The sequence below is a fragment of the Podarcis liolepis genome (genome assembly GCF_965112155.1).
Source record: "Podarcis liolepis genome assembly, chromosome: 7".
Classification (NCBI taxonomy): Eukaryota; Metazoa; Chordata; class Lepidosauria; order Squamata; family Lacertidae; genus Podarcis; species Podarcis liolepis.
In genome coordinates, this window is record NC_139561.1 from 2,446,193 (window position 1) to 2,462,507 (window position 16,315).

At 50.4% G+C, this 16,315-nt stretch overlaps 1 protein-coding gene across 6 annotated transcripts in view; it reads left to right on the forward strand.

Moving 5' to 3' along the window:
- Positions 1–16,315, forward strand: part of SEMA4C (semaphorin 4C) — a 64,649-nt gene that overhangs the window by 39,903 nt on the left and 8,431 nt on the right. For all 6 annotated transcript variants that reach the window (XM_083514217.1, XM_083514213.1, XM_083514216.1 and 3 more), the window contains exons 3-9: positions 10,906–11,054; positions 11,674–11,736; positions 13,905–14,003; positions 14,128–14,224; positions 14,549–14,665; positions 15,199–15,350; positions 15,860–16,035. In XM_083514217.1, the coding sequence (XP_083370343.1) occupies positions 10,906–11,054; positions 11,674–11,736; positions 13,905–14,003; positions 14,128–14,224; positions 14,549–14,665; positions 15,199–15,350; positions 15,860–16,035 (853 nt within the window). The remainder of the gene's footprint in view (positions 1–10,905; positions 11,055–11,673; positions 11,737–13,904; positions 14,004–14,127; positions 14,225–14,548; positions 14,666–15,198; positions 15,351–15,859; positions 16,036–16,315) is intronic.

A 16,315-nucleotide genomic window follows, 5' to 3' on the forward strand; every position in this document is an offset into this window, starting at 1 on the left:
GGGATGTTGGTGGTGCTGTGGGTAAAGCCGCAGTGCCTAGGACTTGCCGATCGTATGGTCGGCGGTTCGAATCCCAGCGACGGGGTGAGCTCCCATCGTTCGGTCCCAGCTCCTGCCCACCTAGCAGTTTGAAAGCACCCTTAAGTGCAAGTAGATAAATAGGTACCGCTTTATAGCGGGAAGGTAAACGGTGTTTCCGTGTTCTTCTCTGGTGCAGGCTCGCCAGAGCAGCTTCGTCACGCTGGCCACGTGACCCGGAAGTGTCCTCGGACGGCAACGGCTCCCGGCCTCTAGAGTGAGATGAGCGCACAACCCTAGAGTCGGACACGACTGGCCTTCGGGCAGGGGTACCTTTACCTTTACCTTTAAGAATCAGTCTAAGTAGCTTTAGGCAATTCCAACTCAGCCCTCAGCTTGTCAATGAGGCTATTGTCCTACTTTACAAAAATGTTGTACAGATTGCAGCAGAGGTGGGCACTAGCAGTTCTCAGCCTAATTTCATGCTGAGGGAGAGGAGAAGGGAAGCAGGGGGAATGAACAGTGGAAAGCCAAAGTGGATGGGGGGGGGAGCGCTATGCAAGTGAACATTTCAGTCTTTGGGTAAAAGTGATCCAGGGATGGAGGGGAGAAGAGGTTGTCTGTGGGAGAAAGAAGACAGCAGAAAGAGAGCGAGAGAAAGGGGGTGTGAGAGGGAGAGATGGAGGGGATGGGAAAAGAGAAAGAATCAGGAGAGGAGGATGTTAGAATGAGAGAACAAGGAGGTGTCAGAAAGAGAGAGCCAGAGAAGCCCCCCCCCCGGCTTGCTTCAACTCTTGCTGGCTTGCAGGTCCTCCATGGGCAACAGGCTCCTGGCCTCTGCATTAGAACAAGCCAGAGAATGCGGAGGGCTTTAAACACCTCGCACGAGAGACCTGCACACTCAGTATTGGTGATCAGCTGTGAAAGCAATGCAGAAGGAAGGCACAGAGCATTACTGCTATGCAGCACTGGAAATATGACAAATGGTACCAAATCCTGTGCGGTGCCAGCACGCTATTCAAGCCATCTGCTCCACCAGGTATTTGGACTTGGTCCCCCCCCCCCCAGCACCTGCCAGCCTTAATGATAGCTCCATTCCCTGGCTAGACACACTGAGGACCTGTCAGTGTATATTTTGGCAGCGCCTGTCTATCTTGTTCGGATATTTTTCTGAAGTCTTCTTGTAATTGAATCTGAGTGGAGCCGGAGCCAAGGCCCAGGAAAGCAAATTCAGGCCTGCCTTTTCTGGCCCTTGTGCTGAATAAATTTGCCCCATGATATTCTTGTAAAGAAGCTGGGAAAATGCGGTCTTGACTATGCTACCACTCAGTGGATTTGTAACTGGCTGACTGACCGAACCCAAAGGGTGCTCATCAATGGTTCCTCTTCATCCTGGAGAAGAGTGGCTAGTGGGGTGCCACAGGGTTCTGTCTTGGGCCCGGTCTTATTCAACATCTTTATCAACGACTTGGATGATGGACTCAAGGGCATCCTGATCAAATTTGCAGATGACACCAAACTGGGAGGGGTGGCTAACACCCCAGAGGACAGGATCACACTTCCAAACGACCTTGACAGATTACAGAACTGGGCCAAAACAAACAAGATGAATTTTAACAGGGAGAAATGTAAAGTATTGCACTTGGGCAAAAAAAAATGAGAGGCACAAATACAAGATGGGTGACACTTGGCTTGAGAGCAGTACATGTGAAAAGGATCTAGGAGTCTTGGTTGACCACAAACTTGACATGAGCCAACAGTGTGACGCGGCAGCTAAAAAAGCCAATGCAATTCTGGGCTGCATCAATAGGAGTATAGCATCTAGATCAAGGGAAGTAATAGTGCCACTGTATTCTGCTCTGGCCAGACCTCACCTGGAGTACTGTGTCCAGTTCTGGGCACCACACTTCAAGAAGGACACTGACAAACTGGAACGTGTCCAGAGGAGGGCAACCAAAATGGTCAAAGGCCTGGAAACGATGCCTTATGAGGAATGGCTAAGGGAGCTGGGCATGTTTAGCCTGGAGAAGAGGAGGTTAAGGGGTGATAGGATAGCCATGTTCAAATATATAAAAGGATGTCATATAGAGGAGGGAGAAAGGTTGTTTTCTGCTGCTCCAGAGAAGCGGACACGGAGCAATGGATCCAAACTACAAGAAAGAAGATTCCACCTAAACATTAGGAAGAACTTCCTGACTGTAAGAGCTGTTTGACAGTGGAATTTGCTGGCAAGGAGTGTGGTGGAGTCTCCTACTTTGGAGGTCTTTAAGCAGAGGCTTGACAACCATATGTCAGGAGTGCTGTGATGGTGTTTCCTGCTTGGCAGGGGGTTGGACTTGATGGCCCTTGTGGTCTCTTCCAACTCTATGATTCTATGGTACGTTGATGGCCCAGTTCTGGGCCGATGGATGACCAGAGGCTGCCAAGGGCACCTGCCCTGACAGAAACAGAGAAGAGGGGGCAACGAGCCACACACATTCTCCCTGCCTTGTCTTCCCTATTAGTTTTGAGAGTAATATTTCTTGTTTCTAACATGGGAAACATCCAGGAACGTAACCCTCTTTGTGGGGAGACTTGCCCATTACCTTGTATGCTCAGTGGTAAGGCAAGGGCATTCTGCATATGCTCAGATATCACTTCCAGGGAAGGGGAACTTCTTTCAGCCCAACCAAGGGCCGCATTCCTTTCTGGGCAGCTTTTCAGGGGCCACACAGAGGTGGTCGGTGGGGCCAGAGGCAAAAGTGGGTGGAGTAGGCTGGTTTCTACCTGAACACACGCAGCCTTCTATCATTCACCCACAGAAGCCGTATCAAGAGTGCTAAGGCACTTTCCAGTCAGGCAAAAATGTGAGGACGAAGTGAAGGGGCAACGGGGGCTGTGCGGAGTCCCCAGGACTGCACAGACAGGCATGGAGGGTTCTGGGCTAAGCCTGGCTCAGCTCAAGCCTGCCCGAGGTTGCAGTTTTTGGCTTGCATAGCTGCCAGCCCCCTTCTCTTGTGCAAGGTGGTCCCTGTCCATAGATGAAGGCCTTAGTGCAGTTTTCCCAAACAACCAGCAAATTAGTCTCTTTACAGTCAGAGTTGGAGGCTGGAAACTGCTGGTTTTGTGGCAAGGAATGATGAAGGGGCCCTATTGGATCACTTCCGCTAGGATGCTGGATGATCTCATTTGGAGCTCAGCACCCCCCTGTGATAAGCTGGAGATCCAAAAGAAAGGAAGTGTTTGGAGCAGAATGCTGATCTGGATCTGGATCTGGATCTGCATTTGAAATATATAACAGCATTTCTAGCTCTGGCAAGCAGCCCCAAGCAAAGAAAGGCAGCGCTGGCTGCACAACAACAGCACATGCCAGCCTCCCCCAACCTGGCGCCCTCCAAATGACTATGACCCCCATTGGCTCCGACACGCTGGCTTCTTCCTTGCTAATCCAGAGCTGGAGAAGCCTGCAGTTGTCTTACGAGGGCAGGGCAACAGGAACAATTGCTGTGGGCGCGACCAAGGGCAGGACACAAAATGGGTGTTGTCAGAGATCGTGCAACCAATCTGACGGTTTTCAAAATAAATGTTAAATGACGCTGTGGGTTTTCCTTTTTCTTTTTAGGGTGGCATAATTAAGCATGCTTTAGATGAAAAAGCCAGATACTGCCTTGCTCTGGGGCTTTTGAGGGCAGTGGGCCAGTCAGGATGGCACCATTGCAGCTTCCTCCTTGGCCCTGCGCCTGCAGCCTGACACAGCTCAGCGCATTCAGTCGCTAAACGCTGCTGTGGGGGGAGGAGAAAGCAGGGGCAGATTTTCTGCACAACAGCTTCTGAGCTGGGCAAACTTGGCATTTGGGGAGCAGCTTTCCTTAAGGACCCCCACTGGCAGTTTGTGTGGCTGGCATGATAAGAATTGTGAGTGTGCTTGAGGTGCACACATGATGAGAGAATCTCCATTTGGGGGCTTCCAGAACCTTCCATGTCCCCCCTCGGCTTTCTCTTCCCAGGGAGTTGGGAAGGCTTCCTTCCCAGCCTCCCCTGCTGAGGGAAAAGGGGCTGATTGAAGCCAGGCGTTTGGGGCTTTTGATCAGGCGGCGTGTTGTGGCAGCTCCAAGGCCTAATCGCTCCCAGATGCCTGACCTCTGCAGCGTCTTTGGGTGCTGGGCAAATTGCAGATGCTGGATTTGGAAGCGCCAGGAAATGGGGAGGGGGGCCGCCCAGCGCTGTGCAGAAAGATTGCTGAGGGAGCTGAGCCAAGAAGCGACAGGAGTTGCTACTGCAGAGGCAGGTTTCCTGGGGTGGTTTGGAAGGGCCCCGTTTGGATCCAGCCACTGGCCGGGGGGGGGGGGAGCCCACCTTCTTCAGGCAACCTGGTTGCTTGTTTGGATGACTGTGCCTTGCCCAGACCCAGGCTGGGCGAAGCAACAGCACACCTGCCCCTAACCCTTTGCCTCGGGGTGCTTTGCTTTCTCTCTGGTAAAATGTCAGCGTCCTCTCTGGGCTGAAGTTCACATCTTGCATTTTGACACCTAGGTGTGAAATGTCTCATTGTCCAGTCATCTGGATGTGCCAAATTTCAACTTTCTGAGTGGCTTGGAAGTGTCACCAGCATCATTTCCCACCATTTCTGGGTCTTGTGCATGCAACAGGTTTCAGCTTTCTGGCTAGCGTGGAAACAGCATAACTACATATATAGCAGGGGTGCGGAGCCTTCTTCTGCCCAAGAGCCACATTCCCTTTTGGGCGATCCTCCAAAGGCCACATCCCCATATGGTGGGCGTGGCTTGAGTCACAAGTGGGCACAGCAGTTGCTACCTCTTCCCTCCTCCGTCTGCTTTCCTTCACTGTTGTGTCTGCCCAAAGTCACTTAGCAGGACTGGAGCAGGCAGGTGCAGCGCTTGGCTGCGCTTCTCTCCCCACCTGTCCCGTCACCTCACTCCAAGCAGCCAGCAACGCCTGGAGATCCAGCATGTGGCTCCCCCCACCCTCCAGCACTGCTTGAGTGCCAACCATTTCCTGATGCGTTACAAACTCCCCTGGGGGATCTGCTCTCCGCCACACAGAGGGCTGCCTCTTTGGCGAACAAAGCGCAGCTCTCAAGGCCTGAGCCGGCTGGGAAAAGGGTTCTCTGTCTCTGGTTACACTCTGGATATCCCAGACAATAGTCCTTTGATCAGGTCTGGCAGGCAGGAGCGGGGCTGCAGAGGCCTCCTTCAGGTGCGTTGTTTTCCATGGATTCCAGCTGCTTCCTTGCATGTGTGGGGGTGCCATTGGGCCCCTCTGCAAATCTACCCACTGGGAGCCCTTTTGACAAACTTACTTTTCCTGCAGCTGCCTCCAAGGACAATGGAGACGTGCGGTAGACCCGTGACAGACTCTGCTTCCAGGTCATTTGTACTCCACTCCACTGTCCCGACTAACTAGATCTTATGAACTTGGTCACCTTGTAAACTTTACAAGGCAGAGCCTCTGGCCAGCTCTCCTAATAGCTTGTGGCTTATAATGGCACTGTTGTACCACCGTCAGCTTAAAAAAGAGAGAGAGATGTCCTGCCTCCAGCCCACTCTGCCACCTCTTTGTTCTCTCCCAAGACTGAGCACTATGCCAGGAAGAAGAGCCTGGCTTCTGGATCAGGCCCACGGCCCATCTAGTCCAACATCCTGTTCTCACAGGGGCCAGACAGAAGTACCAGTGGGGATGCCAAAGGCAGGACCTGGGTGCAGCTGCCCTCTTCCCACCTGAGATTCCCAGCCACAGGTATTCAGAGGCATCCCATTCATTCAGAGATGGAGCAGCAGCCACCAGAGCCATGAGCCACTGACAGCTCCATCTTCCATTCTCCTTTTGGAGCCACCCAAGCTGGTAGCCGTTGCTGTGTCTTCTGGGAGCAAATCTTGGATTGGGAATTACACCAGCCTTCCCCAACCTGGGGCCTCCAGGCGGCATACAGCCTGTGCTGCCTGCCTGTGCCTGGGGCTGCTTGCCAGATCTGTCAAGCCTGTCAGTCAGTGTGTTTGTGTGTGTCCACATCAGTATTCCACCGCAAGCACGCTTGTTCCTCTTTCTTTTGCCCATCTGGCTTATCACAGGGGGCAATGATATCACCCAGCCTCCTGGTAGAAGTGATCTAATAGGCGCTGCTTCATTCTGCTTTGCCATGAAAACAGCTGTTTTTAGTCCCCAGCTCTGGCTCTGTAGCTTCCGGTGGCTTATAGAGAGACTAATTTGCTAATCACTGAGCAGGGGAATGGAAGCGATTTTGTAGGATTAACCTTCCCTGTGCTAGTATAGTGGAGCTCAGCGATGTCCCCGGCCATCGGCTTGCAGGATTACCCTCTCAAAGAGCGATGCCAGTTTGTTCATGGGCCACCATTGTGCTGCTATCTTTCCCAGGAGCCTCTGCTCCTGGTCTTCCCGTCATTTGTGGGATGAGTGCCGTGCATCTGGGCAACAGAATGCGCTGAGACCTTAATCCCCAAATGCAGATTTTTGCTTTTCCCACTCTGGTGACTGAAAGACTTTTGACCTGGTCATCACTCAAGGCTTAGAAATCAAGGGAAAGGGTTAACCGGTGCTCCCTGGAGTCTGTGTCATGCATTGCAGCAAAGTCAGAGGCGTTCTTCCGCCCCCTTAAGCAATTCTGCCTTGTCCTGCAGAGTGTTTTTAATTCCTTTGAATCAGAGACATCCATAGCCTGTTGCTTGACTTACGGAAGCAGCAGCATATGAAAGCGTGGTTTTCTAAATGCGAGGTTTGTGGGGTGCTGTTTCAAATGAACCATGCTTAACATTGAGAAAGGGAGGGAGGAGAGGCAGAGGGTGTTATTGTTTCCTCAGACTGGCTCCTGGCTTGCAAATCATGGTTTGCCTTTACCACTCATGTGCCAGCTCTTCGCCCAGGGATCAGGTGGTGGTGATTTATTTCATTCATGTATTTCAAAGCAATTCTACAAAAACAGTTACTGTATTTTTCGCTCTATAACACGCACCCGACCATAACACACACGTAGTTTTTAGAGGAGGAAAATCCGTAGGCATGCCACCCGTAGGCATTCCCTCCATAACACGCACAGACATTTCCCCTTACTTTCTAGGATGAAAAAAAGTGAGTGTTATGGTGCAAAAAATACGGTACTTATATAAAAACTGTTAAAACTGTGTGTGTGCGTGTGTGTGTGTGTGTGTGTGTGTGTGCATCCATATATATAAATCTCTCACTCACGCGCACACACACACACACACACACACACACACATGTATGTTAGAGGCTGCTGCCCCTGCTAAGCTCAGAGTGTGGGCAGAGTGCTTCTGCACTCCTGTTCAGCTTGCAGGCTTCTCACAGGCATCTCGTTGGCCACCCTGAGAAGAGGATGCTGGACTTGAGGGGCCATTGGCCTGATCCAGCAGGCTTACCTTACATTATTAATGTTTTGCTTAGGTCTCCTTTGGAGAATTGCAGTGAAATGATTCCTCAGGTTAAAGGAGATGCTGGATGGCCCTTGCAGCCACCCTGAAGGGAAAGTGGGCAATCCTTGGGTCCTCGCAAACCCATGGCAGCTTCTGTGGTTGCTGCACTGCAGATGGTTAGATGACTGTTCTTGCCCTGCACAGTGGTATTCCCTGAACTCAAACCGTGGAAGGGGTCAGGACTGCTCCTTTGTTATACTCTGGGATACTAGGGCATATGAGTGCACAGCCTCTAGGGCAGCCTTTACCAACCTAATGTTCTCCAAATGTTTTGGACTACAACACCTATCCTCTGTGTTGCTGGGGCTGATTGGCGTTGTCACCCAAAATATCTGGAGGGCACCAGATTGGCAAAGGGAGGGGGAGAGAGAAGATTTTGCTGCTCAAAATGGCCACGCAGGGGAATGATTAATGATGTGCCTGGAAGTGATATCATCTCTGCCCTTCTTGCGATGGGCCGTTGATGTTGGTGCGCAAGTGCCGCCCCCACAGCCAAACAGTGTTTGCACCTGCTAGCTTCAAAAATAACACGAAAATTGCTATTTATTTCTTTGAAATGTGTATCCCCACTTAGAAGTTTGTAACCGGAATTCCAGCAGTGAACATAAATCGTAAAAAGAACTACATTAAATAGAATGGCAATTAAAATCAATCACTTGCAGCAGCTGGAATGGGTAGGAATAACGAAAATATTCAAATGCCAGATGGGACATTAAACGACTTGGATGAAAGTTTTTGGCAGACAAAAGAAGCTCCCTGTTCACCAAGAAGCCTCTTAAACTTCACAGAGATGGTGAATCTGTGGCCCTCCAGATGCAGGACTGCTAGCTCCATCGCTGTACCAGGAGTTGGAGTCTCAGCAACCTTGCGGGGGGGGGCACAGATTCCCCATGTTGTTTAACATAGTGGGGTTATCCGGATGTTTGGAGTACATTGTCAGCAGAATGCTGATGACACTCAGCTCTATTTCTCCTTTGCGTACGCAGGTGAGGCAGTGGAAATGCTGGACCAGTGTCTTGCCTCAGTCATGGACTGGATGAGAGCCAACAGACTGAAGCTCAATCCAGATAAGATGGAGGCGCTGTTAGTGGGGGGTTCCCTAGACTGGATGGCGAGGAGATCGCCTGCTCTTAATGGGGTTACACTTTCTCTGAAGGAGCAGGTTCATAGCTTGGGGGTTCTCCTGGATTCATTGCTGTAAGCTTGAGGCTCAGGTGGCCTCAGTAGCCCGGAGTGCCTTCCATGAGCTTCGGCTGGTGGCCCAGCTATGCCCCTGTCTGGTCAAGGTTAGTCTAACTACTGTTGTCAATGCTCTGATAACCTCAAGGTTAGATTACTGCAATGTGTTATACGTAGGGCTGCCTCTGAAGACAGTTCGGAAACCGGTTCAGAATTCACTGATCAGGTTGCTCACTGGAGCTAGATGGTCTGAGCACGTTACACCAATCCTGGCCACCGATTAGTTTCCGGGCCCAATTCAAAGTGCTGGTTTTGACCTATAAAGCCTTAAACGGCTCAGGACCGCAATACCTCAAGGACCACCTTTTCCCATATGAACCTACCCGGACCCTGAGATCATCTTCTGAGGCTCTTCTTCGCGTGCCTCCTCCTCGAGAGGTCCAGAGGGTGGCACCACGAGAACGGGGCCTTCTTCAGTGGCTCCCCGTCTGTGGAATGCTCTCTCCATAGGAAGAGAAGTTCGCCTGGCACCTTCATTATACACCTTTAGGCAACTGGTTCCTTTTTAATCAGGCCTTTGGTTGATCCGATTTACATCCTATGCCCTTTTAAAATGTTTTTTTTTGGGGGGGGTTGTTTTTTTTGGTGGGGGGGACTATTGGGTTGTTGTTTTATATTTTTATTATGGTATTTTGTGGTTTTATATCTTGATTTTATTCTGTGAACCGCCCTGAGACCCCAGTGTATAGGACAGTATATTAAACAAACAAACAAACAAATTATTATTATTATTATGAAGGTTCAAGTCAGAGACAAAGGCCTTAATTGTAACTTTGCCCCTGTGTGCACCATAAATTTAAAGCACCCTCCCCCCAAAAACAGGATAATGGAAACTGGAGTTTGCCCCAGAACTACAATTCCCAGCAGCCTGCGAATTTAAGAACAGTTTCCAGAGCTTTGGGTGGGTGGGGGGAGGTGGAAGACTTGCTTTAAATGTGTACACAGCCAAAGAAGGCACCCAGCAGGCTTTTCTCTGGGAAAGGCATTCTAACAAACAGGCACCACCACCAAAAAGCTCCTGCCTCCTGTCACCATCACCCTTGCCTCTGGTGGCAGGGGGACCCAGAAAAGTTTGTCTGGTGCAAATTCAGTAAATTGCCAGCTAAGTTATGCATAGAATAGACATATTGAAATTAATAACCCCAAGTTAGTGATGTCCATTAATTTCATGGGTCTACGCAGACACTATCAGGGATCCAATGCAACAGTTTCTCTAGTGGATCACACATACCATTGTGTAACAAAGTTATAGAATTGTAGAGTTGGAAGGGACCCCTAGGGTCACCCACTCCAACTCGCCCCATGCAGGAATCCCAACTGGATTATGCATGATCATACAACTAGCTTCCAGCAACCTGCTTCTGCATTCTCTTGCACATTGCTCACAAAACAAGTATCACGCCACAAGGCTCTGTCCTTGGGCTACATGGGATGTTACGGATTCTTCCTCCAGAAAAGCCCATCTATATATGGGAGCAGCCCATAGATAGCCTATATGGAGCTGTAGTGTTAGGGCCCACCTGCTCAGATGTGCCTCAAGGGGGCTTCCTGAGGGCTTGCAGCTCAGATTGGTTACTTCAGCATGGACAGGATCAAGGCCTTCTTCGTGGTGGCCCTTGAACTGTGGAACTCCCATCTGTACAGGCATTTAGGCCAGCACTGGAGACTTGCCTCTTCAGTGCTGCCTTTTAACTGAGATTTTCATTAGCTTGGGTGTGTCAGAGCAGCGTCTGAAAGTATTCTGCATTCTTGCTAATGAGTCTATTATATCTTTATATCTTCTATTGTGTGTGCCCTGCTTTGTGAGGGTGTTGCCTGAAAAGCCACTGGACATATCTCTCTATCTCTCTATCTGTCTGTCTACCTCTCTGTTAAACACAAACAGGACCGGGATCTCCTGCCAGCAGAGAAGCAGGAATCCTGTTGTCCTCTTTTAACTTTTTAAAACATTGTTCATGTTTAGTTTTTATTACATTGATAACCCACCTTCCCCCTAGGTGCTCAGGGTGGTATATATGCTTCACCCATTCCCCATTTCATACGACGACACTGCGAGGTAGGTTAGGCTGAGAGATGGCGCCTGGCCCAGAAACACCCAGTGACCCTCATGGGCCTGAGTGGGGATTTCCCTCCCAGATCCTAGCTCAGCACTCTAACCACTGCACCACACTGCCCCTTAACGTTGCCTGCTCTTCCCTTGCAGACCTGAGGGAAGTGACGAAGCGCTTCTCCAAGATGGGGGTGTTCAACTACACAACACTGACCCTGGCTGACCCCAAAGGACTGCTTTACGTGGGGGCCCGAGAAGCCATTTTCGCCCTCCGCACCAACAACATGGAGCTTGAGGAAATGGTGAGTTGCAGATTGGGCTGGCCGGTGGTCTTGGGAGGTGCTACACAGATGCATTAATCCCAGAGATGCCTGCCAAATCTGCCTTTCCCAACTGGGTGCCCTCTAGTTTTGGGGACTGCAACTCCCATCAGGCCCAGCACCATATGGCTGTGCTGGTGGGCGCTGAGGGGAGCTGTAGTCTCATCAGGTTGGGACGGCTGTGCCAAAGATCCATCTCGTTCTTTGACCCGTCTTCTAGCAGTGCTCAAGAATCCCCAAGATGGGCATTTGAAGGCCAAGAGCGCTTGCTGTGCTGCTCTTAGTTCCCAGCCGTGTTCAGCTATCAGGACTAGCAGCCATTGGGTTGGTCTGTCCTTGCATAGCAAGCTGCCCTGTAGAAAGCCAGGCCTCTTGCCCACCTGTTCTCTAAACTAGAAAGCGGCAAATGCTGCAGCCTTTACTCCTAGGGAAGTTGTTCCACCCCCTTGATTGTTTTGGTTGCTCTTTTTAAATGCTTTTATCGTGCTGTTTGTGGCTGTGATTGTGTGACTTTCCTGTTTAGGCAACATAAACCACCCCAAGCCCTTGTGATAGGGTGGGCTTCATAGGATGCTTAAGAATAATTTCTACTTCTTCGCAGATCCATTGGGAGGCTCCAGCAGAGAAGAAAGCAGAATGTATTCAAAAGGGCAAAAGTAATCAGGTAAGACAGGACATGACCCTGGGGATCAGGGCCATAACTCAGCCTCCTCCAACCTGGTGCCCTGCAGCTGCTTTGTACTACAACTCCCATCAGCCCCAGGCAGGACAGCTGTCCTACATGCCACTCAAATCTGAGCCAGTTCACGTTTTCTTCACTGCAGACTTCTAGACAAGGAAACAGAGAGGTGTCTCCCATTGCTTTTTCGGGGGTTGTTTTCAAGAGCTGTCCTTAAGAAAACCGAGGACAGCATCTGAGACCTGCGCCCCGTGGGGATCCTCTTGCCCAAGGATCTCCCACAAAAGGATGGGCCTTTGTCCCTACCGCCAAACGTCTCTTGGCAGCGGTGGGCAGGCAAGCGCAATATTGTCATGGCTTTATCAGGCACCTGCAGTGAGGAACTTGCTGCTCTCCCCACCTGTTACGCCAGGAGAGTATTCAGAGAGGACTTGTCCCTAAAGGAGCTCATGGTAGAGGTGAGATTTGGACCAGGGCTTTTCTGATTCATAGCTCACTGTCCTGGCCATTATGCTACACCATCTTGGTCTCAGTGTGTGCCCCCAGGCACCCTGCCGAGAGTGTGGCTGCTGTATACTTCCCCTTTCCATTGCCCTGCCCCTGGGAACACTGGTCTGCACTGGTCGGCTCAGCTTCTCGCCTTCCCTGCTAAGCAAGCAGACCAGGGCTCTCTGCGCATCAAATCTTCCCCTGCCGACTTCTCTGACAAAGGCGAATCCTCACTGAGCTGGCTTTGGACCAGACAGGTGTGCATCTGGCAGTCAGCCTTGCTTCCTTGCTGACTGGGCAACAGGAGAGAGGGAGACCGAGGCTGCCTTCCTCTCCCTACCCAACCTGGGAGTAAGTCCCACTGAATTCAGGGTGACCTGCATCTGAGTAGTCACAGTTAAGACCACAGCTTTAGCAGCCTCCCACCACTCTTTCTGTTGTCGCAGTTGATTATGGATCATTGTTGATGGGGCTTCAATGTTGGGTCCCTTGGTAGGTTTTTAAATCTTTTTCTCAGTGATAAAATGTGGCCCCAATTAACCAGGCAGCTGAATTTCTAACTTTCAGTAAAAGAAGATTTATTTTTTTAAAACTCTGGGTAACAGGCATCCTCCGTAGAAGAGAGGTGTTCCCTTTGGTGTGAGAGGGAAGCAGAGATGCCTTTTCCTAAGCAGGGTCTTCCTACTATATATGCACAGGCTCCATATTTAAAAAAGAACCACATCGCCACCCTCCCTGGGGATCCATTTGTGTGTGGATATGAAAACAAATGCTGATGTGATCCAGCTAATTAATCAGCTAATTAATTTCTTACGTGAAAAAAAGGCAAGCAACGAGTTACCACAGGGATTGTGGCTTGTGGCGGCCAAGCATTCATCGCTTTTTCATCTTTCAACGCCTCTCCAGTTTGGGCTATCCTTTTCTGTTTTGTCCTGAAAGGGTTTTCATGGCCGCTCCTGAATTTGCTGGCTTATTAAGCCAGGATTTGATACCAGGTTGCTGTATCTGTGTGCTGAATCCTGCACATTATTTGCATATAATATACATAGATGCATGCTTTGGTTACATTTACAGTGGTACCTCTGGTTACGAACACTTCAGGTTATGAGCTCCGCTAACCCAGAAGTAGCTGCTCCTGGTTGCAAACTTTGCCCCAGGATGTGAATGGAAATCACGCAGCGGGAGGCCCCATTAGCGAAAGTGCACCTCAGGATAAGAACGGTTTCAGCTTAAGAACAGACCTCCGGAATGAATTAAGTTTGTAACTAGAGGTACCACTGTATTGTGCTTTTAATTGGTGTCATGGTACACTCTGGTGTTTTTTGTGAAGGAGCTCTAACCTCTGATTGCTACGTTTGGCTTCTGAGGAGCCTTGAGGACTGGAAACGTGATTTTAAAGAACGGCAAGATTCTCCAGATGCTGACTTCTGTGTGTCAGCAATGCAACCACAAAATGAAAACAACCCACACCCTCTGGGTCAGGTCATTTGGCAGAGAATGAGACTCTAAATCTCAGGGTGGGTTTGAGCCCCACGATGAGCAAAAGATCCCTGCATTGCCGGGGGTTGGACTAGATGACCCTCGGGGTCCCTTCCAACTCTGCGATTCTATTCTGTGTTTGTGGCCTTTGGGGTCTCACTAAGGTCCTGCTTTGTCCTCCTCAGACTGACTGCTTCAACTACATCCGTTTCCTGCAGAGTTACAACAGTTCCCACATGTATGCCTGTGGTACTTATGCCTTCCAGCCCAAGTGCGCCTACATTGTGAGTATGGCGGGGAGCAGCCTTTCTGCCCGTGAATTGTGCTTGGACACGTGGGCGGAGTGCGCTGCATGGGGGCAACTGGCTCAGTCCCATCACACTCCTCTCTTTCTTGGGCTCCTTGCAGAATCTGGCCACCTTCTCCTTGGACAGGCTCTCCTTTGAAGACGGAAGGGGGAAGTGCCCCTACGACCCCGACAAGGGGCACACGGCCCTCATTGTGGGTAAGTGGCACCCAGGGCGGCCTGCCTTCTTCTTCAGCCTGAGGAGCAAAGTCCAAAGGGCAGGATGTCCCACTGGGAGGCGCAAAGCTTTCGCAAAGCTCATTCAAATGGATTCTGCAGAAGGACTTTGGGGTGCCGTGGGGGGAAGAGCCAACTTCTGCAAAGCTTTTCTTGCCTGGTCGCCTGCAGGCAAGTTCTTGCTCTCCACAGGCAACCAGGCAAGTAACAGCTGGCCGGCCTGCTCCCTGCCTGCTCCCCCTCCATGCAGCCTGGGCCTCAGGGCTCTTCAAGCCAGGTTAACCCCTTCTCTTCCACCCATTTTAGAGGAAGAGTTGTATTCGGCAACACTCTACAACTTTCTGGGCACAGAACCTGTGATCCTGCGCAACCTGGGCCCCCAGTATTCTGTCAAGACTGAGCACCTGCCCACATGGCTTAATGGTGAGATGCGATGGGAAGCAGGGGGGTGGTTCTCCAGTTGGGCTCTCTGTGCGCATCAGTGCGTCATGGCTCCTCCTTCCAGGCAGAGGTTCACAAGTGTGGCATATGCTGCTTGCCTTGTTTACTTAGCTTGGAAAAACCAGCACCCTCTGCTTCTGTACTCTGAATGTGGAATCTCGTCTGCACATAGCTCAATATTGTCTGTGCTAGGCATGGGGAGCCCAAAACCAACCGCTGCTAAACCCCGTGTGGTGTAGAGAACAGAGTTCAAGGCCCCACTCAGGTGTAAAACTCACTGAGCTACCTTGGGCCAGCCACTGTCACTCAGCCTAACCCACCTCACAGGGCTGTTGTGAAGATTAAATGGGGAGAGGGGTCCTTGGATGAAAGGAGGGGTATAACTGTCATTGGAAGAAAGTAGGCCAGGATTATATCTGCGCATGTGTGTTTGGTGGGGGCTTAAAGGGGATCAGGTAGGATGTGTTTGGTTTCAGGACTGGCCGTTCATCTTGCTTCCTTTCCTCCTTTTGTAGAACCCCACTTTGTGGGCTCGGCCTTCGTCCGGGAGAGCAAAGGCAGCGACAGAGGGGATGACGACAAGGTCTATTTCTTCTTCAGCGAGCGGGCGGTGGAGTACGACTGTGACATAGACCAAGTTGTGGCCCGGGTAGCCAGAGTCTGCAAGGTAGGCGGCACTTCCAGAGGCGATGGAGAGTTATGGCAGGCTCTGCGTGGCCCAACCACCTCAGAAGACTCCAGCTGGGTCAGAGCCCAAGGCTTGTCTAGTCCAGCAGCCCAAATCAGAGTTAAAGGAAGGATGTATTTTAAAAACCCTACAGAATTCTTTTATTGCAATGAAACGATTCTCTTATATACAGACACTCCAATAATAAGTCCTTAATAGGACTTATTCTGATGCAGTGTATTTCACCCTCTGGCCAACAACACAGAGGTCTTCATCATTGGCCTGATATAGCATCAAAGGAATGAAATGTGAGAAATCTAAAGAATAAAAAACTTTAACAAGTCAGCATTTCTAGAATAAAAAACAAACATGCACAAAACAACAAGAAGCTGATTCTCATACTTTACCTTTGCCTCACGTCTTCCTCTCCAGCTCTTAAAATTTTGCCTGTAAGCTCCATGAGACAGGGACCTCTCCCCCCCCCTTAAATGTTAATTATCTCTGTGCAGGGGGACGTGGGTGGCGCCCGGACTTTGCAGAAGAGGTGGACGACGTTCCTGAAGGCACGGCTGTTGTGCTCTATTCCGGAGCAGCAGCTGCATTTCAATCGGATCCAGGGAACGTACACTCTGAGTGGGGATCATTGGTCTGAAACTAGCTTTTTCGGAGTCTTCCAGGCACGCTGGTAAGGCAGCAAAGAACTGCTTTCAGTTTTCTCCTGTGGGGCTGATGGCCCTCTGCTCTGCAAAGGCTGAGTGGGTGGGTGGCAGGGCTGCAGGAGTGCAAAAATGCCACAAGGTACGAAGGTGAGAACAGAATTCAGCTTCCTGAGAATCTCTGCTTTCACTTTTTTTTTTAACAAGCAAGCATCTTGTCCTAAGGCCAGAAACCATATTTGTTAGGTATTGATAGATGGACTATTGATACAACTGAATTATTTAAAAAAACAAACCCAGTTTTTGAAA